General features: G+C 39.3%; 1 protein-coding gene across 1 annotated transcript in view; it reads right to left on the minus strand.

Annotated features, from left to right (window-relative positions):
• Positions 1 to 4,742: 4,742 nt before the first annotated feature.
• PDGFC (platelet derived growth factor C) overlaps positions 4,743 to 14,823 on the minus strand; it is a 308,542-nt gene continuing 298,461 nt past the window's right edge. The window contains exons 6-7 of the mRNA XM_040418582.1: positions 8,022 to 8,239; positions 4,743 to 5,853 (exon numbers count right to left, since the gene is read on the minus strand). Of these exons, the coding sequence (XP_040274516.1) occupies positions 5,737 to 5,853; positions 8,022 to 8,239 (335 nt within the window). The 3' untranslated portion in view covers positions 4,743 to 5,736. The remainder of the gene's footprint in view (positions 5,854 to 8,021; positions 8,240 to 14,823) is intronic.

Raw genomic sequence — 14,823 nt, forward strand, 5'->3', positions numbered from 1 at the left:
CCTGGAGCCTTCTTAACAAGAATTGAACCTCTTTCCTTGAAGTTCTTGATGATCCTATAAATTGTTGATTGAGGTGCAATCTTAGTAGCCACAATATCCTTGCCTGTGAAGCCATTTTTATGCAACGCAATGATGGCTGCACGCGTTTCTTTGCAGGTCACCATGGTTAACAATTGAAGAACAATGATTTCAAGCATCACCCTCCTTTTAACATGTCAAGTCTGCCATTTTAACCCAATCAGCCGGACATAATGATCTCCAGCCTTGTGCTCGTCAACATTCTCACCTGAGTTAACAAAACGATTACTGAAATGATCTCAGCAGGTCCTTTAATGACAGCAATGAAATGCAGTGGAAAGGTCTTTTTGGGATGAAGTTTATTTTCATGGCAAAGAAGGACTATGCAATTCATCTGATCACGCTTCATAACATTCTGGAGTATACAGTCATGTGAAAAAATTAGGACACCCTTTGAAAGCATGTGGTTTTTTGTAACATTTTTAATAAATGGTTATTTCATCTCCGTTTCAACAATACAGAGAGATTAAAGTAATCCGACTAAACAAAGAAAACTGAAGAAAAGTCTTTTCAAGATCTTCTGTAAATGTCATTCTACAAAAATGCCTATTCTAACTGAGGAAAAAGATAGGACACCCTTGCCCCTAATAGCGAGTGTTACCTCCTTTGGCTGAAATAACTGCAGTGAGACGGTTCTTGTAGCCATCTACCAGTCTTCGACATCGGTCTGAGGAAATTTTACCCCACTCCTCAATGCAGAACTTTTTCAGCTGTGAGATGTTTGAGGGGTTTCTTGCACGTACAGCCCTTTTCAAGTCACCCCACAGCATCTCAATGGGATTCAAATCTGGACTTTGACTTGGCCATTCCAGGACTCTCCATTTCTTCTTTTTCAGCCAATCTTTGGTTGATTTACTAGTATGTTTTGGGTCATTGTCATGTTGCATGGTCCAGTTCCGCTTCAGCTTTAATTTTCTAACTGATGGTCTCACATGTTCTTCAAGCACCTTCTGATACACAGTAGAATTCATCGTGGATTCTATGATGGTGAGCTGACCAGGTCCTGCTGCAGCAAAGCAGCCCCAAACCATGACACTTCCACCTCCATGCTTCACAGTTGGTATGAGGTTCTTTTCTTGGAATGCTGTGTTTGGTTTACGCCAAACATGTCCTCTGCTGTTGTGTCCAAATAATTCAATTTTGGACTCATCTGTCCAAAGAACATTATTCCAGAAGTCCTGGTCTTTGTCAACTTTATCGCTGGCAAATGTCAGTCTGGCCTCGATGTTTCTCTTGGAAAGCAAAGGTTTCCTCCTTGCACACCTCCCATGCAAGTTAAACTTGTACAGTCTTTTTCTGATTGTAGAGGCATGTACTTCTACATCAACAGTAGCCAGAGCCTGCTGTAGTTCTCGAGATGACACTTTAGGGTTTTTGGATACCTCTTTTAGCATCTTGCGGTCTGCTCTTGGGGTGAACTTGCTGGGGCGACCAGTCCTGGGCATGTTGGCAGTTGTTTTGAAAGCCCTCCACTTGTAGACTATCTTCCGGACAGTGGAATGGCTGATTTCAAAATCTTTTGAGATCTTTTTAAATCCCTTCCCAGACTCATAGGCTGCTACAATCTTTTTTCTGAAGTCCTCTGACAGCTCTTTTGCTCTCACCATGGTGCTCACTCTCACTTCAACAGTCAGGAGCACACCAAACTAAATGTCTGAGGTTTAAATAGGGCAAGCCTCATTCAACATGCAGAGTAACGATCTACTAATTATGTGCACCTGGTGTGATATACCTGTGTGAGATCTGAGCCAATTTAAGAGGGAATACATGTGAGGGTGTCCTATCTTTTTCCTCAGTTAGAATAGGCATTTTTGTAGAATGACATTTACAGAAGATCTTGAAAAGACTTTTCTTCAGTTTTCTTTGTTTAGTTGGATTACTTTAATCTCTCTGTATTGTTGAAACGGAGATGAAATAACCATTTATTAAAAATGTTACAAAAAACCACATGCTTTCAAAGGGTGTCCTAATTTTTTCACATGACTGTATGCAAATTGCTATTATAAAAACTTAAGCAGCAACTTTTCCAATTTCCAATATTTATGTAATTCTCAAAACTTTTGGCCACAACGGTACACTGCAGACTCCCGGTGCAGCTCATCTAGCCGCTATTTACAGAAGTTCTCTGATGACTTGGCAATAGTAGGCCTCATCACAGACTAGGATGACATAGAATACAGACAACTGACTAGGGAATTTGTGGAACGGTGCCAGCAGAACCACTTTAGGATCATTGTCAGGAAGACTAAGGGGATGGTTGTGGATGTCCACAAGCACAGGCATCTTCCTAAACCAGTGGACATCCAGGGGATGGACATTGAGATAGTGAACACTTATAAGTACCTGGGTGTACTCCTCAATAAAAAGCTGGACTTGGAAGATAACATGGAATCGCTATACAGAAAGGGCCACGGCAGGCTTTAACTGCTTAGGAGGCTGAGAGCTTTTGTAGTGTAGAGGTCACTTCTTAGGGCCTTTGTCAACTCTGTGGTGGCATCAGCTATCTTCTTTGGAGTGGCCTGCTGGGGTAGCAGCATCTCAATCAGGGAGAGGAAGAGACTTGACAAACTGACTAGAAGGACAGCTCCATCCTGGGGAGCCCCCCAGAACCAGTGCAGGTGGTAGGTGAGAGATGTATACTATCCAAGTTTATCTCCATGCTGAAGAAAAACTCCCATCCCATGCATGTGGTAGCATTATTGGGCGGTACCAAAGTGTGAGAAGGAACGCCATTGAAAGTCATTCCTCCCTGCTGCTGTTAGGTTGTACAACCAACACAAGCTGAGATGAACTGCACTTATTGCCTACAGGTTCCTATGGATATCATTCCATCCAGACACTGAGTTCTATAAGCTGTGAGATCTACAGGGTGGGCAATTTATATGGATACACCTTAATAAAATGGGAATGGTTGGTGATATTAACTTCCTGTTTGTGGCACATTAGTATATGTGAGGGGGGAAACTTTTCAAGATGGGTGGTGACCATGGCGGCCATTTTGAAGTTGGCCATTTTGAATCCAACTTTTGTTTTTTCAATAGGAAAAGGGTCATTTGACACATCAAACTTATTGGGAATTTCACAAGAAAAACAATGGTGTGCTTGGTTTTAAAATAACTTTATTCTTTCAGGAGTTATTGTGTTCAATGTGCTGCCCATTGTGTTGGATTGTCAATGCAACCCTCTTCTCCCATTCTTCACACACTGATATCAACACCGCAGGAGAAATGCTAGCACAGGCTTCCAGTATCCGTAGTTTCAGGTGCTGCACATCTCGTATCTTCACAGCATAGACGATTGCCTTCAGATGATACGAGATGTGCAGCACCTGAAACTACGGATACTGGAAGCCTGTGCTAGCATTTCTCCTGTGGTGTTGCTATCAGTGTGTGAAGAGTGGGAGAAACTTATAAATAACTCATGAAAGAATAAAGTTACGTTAAAACCAAGCACACCATTGTTTTTCTTGTGAAATTCCCAATAAGTTTGATGTTTCAAATGACCCTCTTCCTATTGAAAAAACAAAAGTTGGATTCAAAATGGCCGACTTCAAAATGGCCGCCATGGTCACCACCCATCTTGAAAATTCCCCCCCCTCACATATACTAATGTGCCACAAACAGGAAGTTAATATCACCAACCATTCCCATTTTATTAAGGTGTATCCATATAAATGGCCCACCCTGTATATCCCTTAATTTTTAAACATTTATCTGTAATCTACTGTCACTAATGCCTTTATTTTGGAGTTTTTCTATTCACTGTGCTGCTGTAATACTGAAATGTGTAAAGTAAAAAACACATACACACCTCATCCATTTGCTCGCAGAGAGGCCGTCGAACCTTCGCAGCCATATTGGTTAAAGAAAATGCGCAAAATCTCTCTCGCACTGACGTGATTCTGGACGGACACCGTGACGTCATTACTGAAGACGTCATCGCGCCAGGCCAGTGTGATGATGTGGTGATGTCACACAGCACGCATGCAAAAGTTCACACGTTTTCTTCACTCAAGATGGCCGTGACGGCCATCCGCGAGCAAGTGGAGGGGAGTATGTATTTTTTTTTTTTTTAGCACCATTTCAGGAAAAATTTATTCATTACCACAAAGTGTGAGAAAATTTGGCTTCATGACGAATCAAATTTTCCCTGAAATTCGGAACAAAGTCAATTCGTTTTACTTACTCGTTCAACTAATTAGAAGGCCTGAACTACTGGAGACACTTTGAACAAAAACTGTTACTTATGTATGAGGGTGAATGTATACATCATTCCAATAATAATATCTGTCACTTAAAGCCTAAATGACTTCATACAAAAACATTAACCCTATGCACAATTTAAAAGAACTGCCCTTGTTTGGCTGAATTTCTTTTAGTTTGGAAAATATATGTGTACATACATATAGTTGCAGGTTTTTAGCTTCTAAAAAAAATTCAATTCTACAGAAAAATCATGGAGCATATGGAAAAAATAAATCTGCAATAAATCATAAGAAAATTTAAGGCAAAATTTTATTCTGTTTATTAAGGAGAAAGTTTTAATATGTGCATTGTTAATAGGTAAACAATGATGATTGCATGTTTTTGCTGGGTAGATAGTGATTTTGCAGGTGGATGTAAGAGAGACAGCTGAGGGTCATAATAAACCAACTCGGAGACTTGTTGAAGTTTGATGAGACTGCATCATATTTTTTTTAAGAAACTACATTTATAGCAGATATTAAAAATAGTTCAGTAGCAGCTCAATCGCAATATGTTCACTCCATCTGCCATTTCCTTTTTCAATGTAAAACCCCGTTACTTCACTTTTTAGCACCATATACAAATACCCGCCTCCTGCAGCTTGACCATAAATCAACTGGGCTTAATAAAACAAGAGAAAAATAATAATGAAATACACAAAAGTTTGTCTAAGCTTTAAAAGACAGCACATTAAATATCTATGTAAAAAGAGATAAAATTAACACAATTAGAAAAGCAAAACGATATAACTGAAAAGAATATAAAATGTACAAAAGTAACACAATGAAAAGTACAATACAACAAACGCCTTTAGCTGGAGTGAGGAATCTGTCTACTTGGGTTGTGATTAATATATGCATTGGTCCAAGCACATTGTAGGAAGAAATGAAACGTCAATTGAAAATGAATGCATGAGGTTTTAGAGGGGAAACCTCAATTTCTTAGTCACGCTTACAGAACTGGGTGTAACTGCTCCCGCCGCACAAAAATGCTTATATCATGCAAATAGTCTTCAATGGGATTTCAAAGCTGACACCAAGAAGTATTTCCACCATGATATTATGCAGTGCTGTGGTCAGTCTGATAGCAGATCTCCACACAGAGTCTGTCCAGTAGACATTTTTTATATAAGATTATGACTGTCCTCTCCTAACGTAGGGCTTCATCTGTCTACAGTAATTTTAAAGGGCAGCCACACTGACTAATACCCTCTCAATGATGTGGCGTCTGGGCCAACCAAACGTTAATGGAAGATTTTATCCAACGTCTCCTCTCATCATGACGTAGTTGTACATCTGCAAGACTGGCAGCCGTAAATAGACTTCCATGTTTACAGTGTGAAAGTAAGCTATTCTCCAGGAGAAACAGCTAAATCTTGTATGTGCTTTAGATATTTATTCGTTTACTCGTCCATTTATCCTTCAGTGTTCCCCTTGCACTGGCAAGTGCACTCCTCGTGGTGCTCCAAAGCCACGTCTGTCAATGACTTCTGTAGGGTTTTTAAACCATGCCTTTGCTTAACCTGTAGAACCTGCATTAAAGAGACAAGGGACAGCATTGGCAGAGACATTTTGCAATGCTTATAGTATCAACAGTACAAGAACAAAACCATTCTTTCTAAATGACTTAGGGTGGGTTCGCATTGGTGTTACGGAATTCCGCTATAGGTTCCGTAACGAAATATTACGGAATTTAGGACAGAACCCAAGACAGAAGCCTTTAAGAGGCATTCCGTTTTGCTCCGTCCTAATACATGTCTATGGGGACACCTAACGATTCCGTTATACGGAAAAAAAAAAATCCTGTTGACAGGACTATAACTCTATAACTCTGTTATAATGGAACCTATAATGGAATTTCGCAATGCAAATGTGAATCCTCCCTTACTAGGACAACCCCTTGCCATATGCTGTATTATGGCATACACCTTCCATTTATGCATGGAGGACTGTGTCCTGAAGCATCTCTCTCTCTCCAGGACACCGTCCATTCCTATATCACATTGCCTTCATGTGACTGAACCTTTAAAAGGTATGTCCACCCTTAAAGGGAACCTGTCACCTGGATTTTGGGTATAGAGCTGAGGACATGGGTTGCTAGATGGCCGCTAGCACATCCGCAATACCCAGTCCCCATAGCTCTGTGTGCTTTTATTGTGTAAAAAAAACTATTTGATACATATGCAAATTAACCTGAGATGAGTCAGAGCTTGAAAATATGACTCTTCTCTGGTCACACAAGTAAGATATGACTCTTATGTTAATTTGCATAAAAGGCGGGAAGTACAGAAATGCATAATACTTATTGAATTTGTCTGCAAATGAAATTAAAAGTGTAATTTATATGTTTAGGGTAATACGATGAACATTTAGAAATGCTCAGTGAGGGTAGCATAGTGACAGGTTCCCTTTAAGCACCAGTTTACAGTTTGTACATAGGTATAACCTCTATTAAAAAAGTAACTTTGCATTGCAAGTCTTATTTGCCACTATTTCAGACTTACTGCATGAATTATAGCCCAGAGCTGTATTCACAATTCTGCTTGCAAAAGCAGTAGATTGTATTTGTCACAACAGACAGTGTTTGCTTCAGTAAAAAAATTAACCTCTGCCATAGCAGTCAACCAAAACATGTCTACCTTACTAACCATTACAGCCAATGATTAGCTGCCGTGGGCATGTATGTAGCTGACGTCAGTGCTAGTAAGGCAGAGGATTTGAAAGGTGAGTAAATTATGAATTATTTTGTTGTTTTAATACACAAATGATTATTTGGACATTTATTTCAAGTCCTGAGCCTCCATTGAACTACTACTGCCTTATGACAGTGGCACAGCTTAGCTTAAATCTTCTATAATGTGATGGGCCTTTTAATGTTTCTTTCATCATATTATTGACAAATCTTGGCACCATTTAAGTTAGGCTACTTTCACACTCGCGTTTTGGGCGGATCTGTCATGGATCTACAAAAACGGATCCGTTACAATAATACAACCGCATGTACCCGTCATGAACGGACTCGTTTGTATCATCTGTAACATAGCCAAGACGGATCCGTCATGAACTCCATTGAAAGTCAATGGGAGACGGATCCGTTGTCTATTGTGCCAGAGAAAACGGATCCGTCCTGGCACACAATGTAAGTCAATGGGGACGGATCCGTTTTCACTGGCACAATAGAAAACGGATCTGTCCCCCATTGACTTTCAATGGAGTTCATGACAGATCCGTCTTGACTATGTTACAGATGATACAAACGTTTGGCTCCGTTTCGTCAAGCGGAGAGCAAAACGCTGCAGGCAGTGTTTTCGTGTCCACCTCCAGAGCGGAATGGGGACTGATTAGAGGCAAACTGACGCAAAGCGGATCCTTTTCCATTCAGAATGCATTAGGGCAAAACTGATCCGTATTGGACCGCTTGTAAGAGCCCATGACGGATCTCACAAACGGAAAGCCAAACGCCAGTGTGAAAGTAGCCTTAGTTGTTACCCATGTTTTGCAGATGCATCGTCTACGAACTGAAATACGGACACGGCCGTGTGCATGAAGCCTTATACAGACTGTAAAAGAGATTTAGCACAAGATGAATTCCCTAGCTATTTATGATGATTCACTGTATACGTTAACCATAGAATACTACACCTGTCCTTTAATTCTCAAAAATGAAATTAACAAGTTTAACTGGAAGGGAAATGCATACCTCATGGTACTTCTTGGTGACTTTAGTTGGGCTGCATTGGCATTCACCGCAACTGTGGCTGCAGCAGGCGCAGTTCCCCCCACATCGCTTCACCAGAAGGCAACTTGGCCAAAATATGGCATCTGTCCTTTTCAACTCCTCCCGCAAAGACACGGAGAAGTTGCGTGGCGTGCAGCTGTACAACCTCACTTCATCTCTCATAATACTCAGGTCAAGCACTAGTGAGATAAGACAAAAAAAAAAAGATAACATTTTGGTCATAAAACAGTTTCAACAGTGCGATATTTTCTACAACAAATCTGCAGTCATATTTCTGTGGCATGACGTGTCACAAGGTGTGTAGGCCGACGTTTCACAAAGAGAATGAAAAGGTTTTGTCAGAAGCGTCAGAATAGCCTCGGTAGACTTGAGGTAGGGCTGGTGGAATTTGTAAGGATGGAGTAATACAACATTTATAGGACCCTTCGATCAACGGAGGGCAATGTACAGTATATCATTTGGAAATAAAAGCATATTTTTGGGTGATGCTTTTGAACCAGCCTACAAATCATCAGTGAGATCTACATAGATTACGTTTGTACTTGGGTGATTATTTTGGTCTGCATATAATCAGGTTATTTCTGCAACCGATAGGACAGCAGTGAACTTGCAAATCGGCAGATTGCCTACAATTCGCTATGGATTTTTTACGCTGCGACTGAATCCCATTCACTTACAATGTGTTATACTTTGTTGGACAATTTGATGCAAACAGATAATGTGAGCAGAGCTTAAAGCTCATTCCATTGTATATCTATTTTATAGATTCACAATCTTAGCTGTTTCCAGACCAGCAACAGACGTTTTCATGATGCTGATCTTACGTGTATTTTCAATGCACCCGCAAGATTAGTATTACACAGCCTCAGGGTCGGACTGGCCCACCAAAGCACTAGAGGGTCCTCCTTATAAAACAGAATGCCTAAGGATTGGCACATCATTTGGAGCTGACCTTGTAACCAGTATCTGCGAGATACCCTCTTAAATGTTATTGATTTGTCCTGTATGTAATTACAAAAATAATTACATACAAGTGGTGTGCAAATGACCTGTATACACAGGGTGGGCCCAAGGATATTCAGTTCGATCCTACACAGCCCTGTGTTTGCTGCCACTGCTGGGATCACAAATAGCTTTGTTCACAGTAGTTTAACACCTTAGATGACACAGTCAATACTGACCGCAACATCTAAGAGAGCGAAGTGGTCCCTTTAGTCAGTCCCTCCCCCTCCTGCAATGTTATAACTACCAGAGGACTCATGTACACTTTGCTTTTTTCTTAGGTCCAGACATTGACCTGCTGTGCGGATTTTGATATCCGCAGCATGTCATTTGTTGTTGAATTTTTTTGTGTGTGTTGATTTTACCCTTTTCAATGGAAGAAGAGATCTGTGGCAAAACTGCATCAAATCTGTACCAAAAACCACATAAAAAAGGCACCAAAACGCAATAAATAGTGCAGAATTATATGCATTTTTTCAGGCGGTTTTGGTGCAGATTTCTTGCAGATTTTCTGCATCCTTATATGTGATGGGTAAAATGGATTAATAATAGATGTAAAGAAGAGAAATACTCAGATATTAATACACAGATGGAATTTAGAAGATCACCTTCATTCAGTTTTTAAGTAATGCCTGTCTGCCTCAGCATGATAACCACACATGGATGTATAATGTTTATGTATAATGCCATAAACCTGACCTCTGTTCAGTGATAGACCAGGAATTGGGAAATTTCATCAGATGTATATGTTTTATCAGTATTTTATTTAGGACAAGGACGATATGTAAATGTTTATATGGGAATCAAAAAAATCTCGCTCCACTGTGTTAGTGCATGTTTGGCGACACTTCTAATCCCTAATACATTTTTGAGTGTGCGCCAAGAAAAAGTGGAGCAAACAGATGTGGATTACTATATACCTATAAATTCTAAGAAAAACCATAAAATGCACAGTAACGGCCAAGAGGTTTTCTGTAGATTCCTGGCTGTGAAGAACCAGCTGCAAAAAAGCCTATGAAAAGATGGCATAGAAGTAATTGATTACTTAACAGTTTCTTTTGTTCATTGTTATACAGCCTCATTTCACTTACCTATTTGATCAGTATTTAGCTATACATTTTTTTAGCAGCAAGATCAGGGATTGATCTACTCTTGGTTTTGGCTTTAGAAACTGATTCAAAATGATGATCAAATGCAATATAGTATGAAAAAAGACTAACTTAAACTCAAATAACACTGCCCCATTGGGATATCACTAGTCTAATATATAAAGCTGAGTGTATGTGTGTATGTATGTATGTCCACTAAAGGAATCCCACCGTCGCATTTACAATGATGAAATTTGGCACACAAGTACATCAGGTGTCCGGGAAGGTTTTAGACCGGGTCACAGCTCTCTAGCAAGTACCGTTTCTGAGATATTCCCCAAAAATGCAAATATGGCACATCACATGACCTACATTAGCCAATAGAAGCCTGCGGGTCTCTCTCGTCATATCCCAAATGCCATACACACGGTCACATGACCTTTATCAGCCAATAGAAGCTCGCAGGCCCTTAGTCTCCACACACACAGTTTTAAAACAGGTTTTAACAACAACCTAGCTATTTTTCTTCACTGCTGTAGGTCAGCTTTAAAGGGGCAGGGCGCTGTGGATGACACTGTTAAGGGAGCGGAGTGCTGTGGAGGTCACAGTTAAGGGGGCAGGCTGCTTTGGAAGTCACAGTTAGGGGGATGGTCCGCTATGGAGGTCCAAATTTTTATTTTTATTTTTTTTTGTTCATGGTAATGCAAACGGATCAGTTCTGAACGGATCTAAGCGTTTGCATTATAGGTGCGGATCCGTCTGTGCAGATACTAGACGGATCCGCACCTAACGCAGGTGTGACAGTAGCCTAAAACGGAGGCTTGACACATTGCATTAGAGAAGTATTGCAGTGTTATGTAAGCAATCAAAAGACTGCAAATTAAGGTAATCTAGAAGGAATAAAAAAAATTGAAAAAAAGTAAAGTGTAAATAAAGGAAAAAATATTTAAAGATTCAAAGTGGGATAAAAGTTTATTCACCATCAAAGTTATTTGGGCAAAAAGTATAAAAAAAATACATAACTGGGGTTATGACATACGGCAGTGTTATGTATATAAGAGCCTTATCTTATGTTAAAAAATGAAAGCAATTGCAGAATCTGACTTGGCTGTTTAATCAATATGTATCTGGAAATGGTACCAATGAAAACTACAACTCACCATGTAACAATAAAGTAATAAAGCAACAGAAAAACAAAATAGCTATGGCTCTTGGAATGCAGCCATACTAAATAGAAATTATTATTTTTTAATTGTAAAACTGTATAGTAAGGTATTTTAGTGGTTCCTTCCCCTTAAATTCCTTGTAATGTAGTTGGCTAGTGGTACCTGATATCTGGCCACATTCCTGAAGCCTCAATTATCTGTACATGCGTACTGCACACTAAAGACCTTTAGGAGGGGCTAGGAGGGGCAGGAAGACTAGAAAAAATCTAGCTATGTAATTATGAACGTACAGTAGCTCTATTGAAGACATGGTCAGGGTAAGATGTGTCTTGCTTCCAAATTTATCATATGGGCATTGGTCAGGTGCCATGTTGGGGATGTATGTTACCTTTGGATATATAAATATATATACAGTTGCAAACAGCTGATCGGCGGGGGTCCCGGGTGTCGGACCCCCGCCGATCAGAAGCTGATGATCTATCCAGAGGATAGATCATCAGTTAAATGAAAGTGCAGAACCCCTTTAAGCCATTCTGTTGTTGATTTACTTCTATGCTTTGGGTCGTTGTCCTGTTGCAACACCCATCTTTTGTTGAGCTTCAGCTGGTGGACAGATGGCCTTAAGTTCTCCTGCAAAATGTCTTGATAAACTTAGCAATCTGTCCAGACCCTGACACAGCAAAACAGCCCCAAACCATGATGCCCCCACCACCATACTTCACAGTTGGGATGAGGTTTTGATGTTGGTGTGCTGTGCCTCTTTTTCTCCACACATAGTGTTGTGTGTTTCTTCCAAACAACTCAACTTTAGTTTCATCTGTCCACAGAATATTTTGCCAGTACTGCTGTGTAACATCCAGGTGCTCTTGTGCAAACTGTAAACGTGCAGCAATGTTTTTTTTGGACAGCAGTGGCTTCCTCTGTGGTATCCTCCCATGAAATCCATTCTTGTTTAGTGTTTTACGTATCATAGATTCGCTAACAGGGATGTTAGCATATGCCAGAGACTTTTGCTGAATTTATTATGCAAAATTATGGCTCTCAGAATGCAGTGATGAAAAGATGAAATACAAGCCAATTGAGCTCTTGTAAAATAAGCTTCATTGTAAGGTCAACTAAATTTCTTAGGGATTCCAAGCATGCGCATGCAAGTATAAATTACACATACTAAAATGATTGGCATTAGTAGGGCATGTAACATTTTCTGTAAGGACATCCCCAGAACTTGATCTGATTGTAGTAACAGTAGCGTGTAGGCTCAGGAAATCAGTTTCTATCTTCTCTCCATGGTGCTGTTAACAAAATACAAGTATAAAGAAGATACCATCATATCAATCAAGATATCACAGCATTCCATTGTAAGTGGCTCCAGAAGTTTGTTTATGACACTTGAGAGAAAAGACGTTTGGAACACGAGTCTCCATTATTATTGAGTAGAGTAATTCAGGTAAGGCCCGTCTACTCCACCCTTGGCAAACTTAAGTTGTTTCGTATAGACTGCAAAAATTCTGAAAATGCACATATGCAGATGTATCGATAATTTATGCCGACATATACCCTACCGTTGCATCAATTATTCCAAATAATGTTGCATATAATTTTTCAACCCTTTCAAGAGATTATGCCAGGATTGATTTAAAAATTGAAAATTATACTTAAAATACACGACAATCTCCTTGTAACATAGCTAGAACCGGCTCTGTACTTTACATGGATCCAGTGTTCCTCTCACACATGATAGATACAATTACTCTGCTAAGTTTATTTCAAGCTGGCTGCTTAGTGGGTGTGCCCTTTCTCAGGAGGAGTGTCCTTTGTGCTGCAACTCTCTCCTTGCAATTACCACATTTTCTACTTGCAGTTATGGCTGATGAGTGTTGAAGGATGGAACTGAGCATGTGTGACCACCTCAGTAGGTGGATATGCACATTACCAGGGGGTGCCATTATAATGAACTAACAGGAATTTCTTACAACTGGAGCATTTTTAACAGAGAATAAATTATAAAAGTAACTAGTTTTCCATGCTTATATATTTAAATTTATATATTTAAATGACATGTAATTGTGGTACAATCCCTTTAAAGATGTAGCCAATTTTCATATATTTTCCATTCACAAAGCCATATTTTAGGCCTTTTTTTTTTTTGCACGAAAGGTTGTATTTTTAATTGCATTTTTCAGCACGACTTTTGGTAGTATTAAGTCAGAGCTATTTTCTCTTGAAGATGTTCCAGTAGTCATCCTATTGGCTTTCTCAATTACAATCATCGGATGACGAGCAAAATGTCTTCACGAGAAAATATAAGTCCAGTCGTTCTGACTTATTTCTACTGATATATCAGGACCTGGATGAATGAGAACCTTCACAGACATGAATTTCTTTGTGTCTTGTTTTTATTGCATTAATTTTTCCTTAAAAATAGCACGACAACCTTATTCTTCGGATCAGTACGATTATTGATATACCAAATTTATGTTCTTTGTATTATGCTTAACAACTCTAAAAACAATAAAAGATAAAAGCCTTGGAAAAAGATTGGTATTGCCATATTGTGATACCTGTAGCATTTTGATATATTCATCTACATAGCTGTTTCAGGGCTTGTTTTTTGTCAGGCAGCTATAGTTTTTATTATTACCATTTTGGGGTACAAACAACTGTTTGAGTACTTTTTATTAAATTGTTTGCAAAGTGGCCGAAAAACAGAAATGGGTTTATTTTTTTATTCCATTGCAGTGTTCACCGTGTATGAAATATACTGTATATTTTTATATTTAGATATTTCAGACTTATAGTTATTTTTAGATGTAAAATTGGGAAAGAAAGTGATTGGAACTTTAAAAAAATTTTTACTGTCATTTTTGTCCCCTTAGGGAACTTGAACATGTTCCCCTATGATTGCTTTTACCACGGACTGCAGTGGTGTACTATTGCAATCTACGGGATCATTAAAGGATTCTATGAGATTACTACAGGCTTCCTATTAAGCCATGTGGGAAGTTTCCTATTCTTGGCCTGGGAATCTTCACAATGTCCTAGGCTGAACCCGGTAAATTTGCCACAGGGGCCCCAATCGGAGGATAGGACTGGAGTCATCTCTGATCCCAGTTATTGCGACCAGGTATCAGCTGTACTACATAGCCAGCACCTGCCACATGTGGAGCGGGCTCAGTTCATACATCCAATTCATACATCTCTTACACGTAAATACACGTACAGTACATAATTTTGCTTTAAGGTAACAAAGAACTTTACATAATGACCAATGTTAGAAAATGTATCCTTTATGAAATGCACAAAAACATCTGCAAAAATAACCTACCTAATACAGTCCTGATCAAAAGTTTAAGACCACTTGAAAAATGGCAAAAAAATCATATTTTACATTGTTGGATCTTAACAAGGTTCCAAGAAGAGCTTCAACATGCAACAAGAAGAAATGAGAGTGAGACAAAACATTTTTTGAGCATTCATTTAATTGAAAATAACGATTAAGCTACTTTA

The sequence above is a fragment of the Bufo bufo genome, chromosome 2, assembly GCF_905171765.1.
Source record: "Bufo bufo chromosome 2, aBufBuf1.1, whole genome shotgun sequence".
NCBI classification, from domain to species: domain Eukaryota; kingdom Metazoa; phylum Chordata; class Amphibia; order Anura; family Bufonidae; genus Bufo; species Bufo bufo.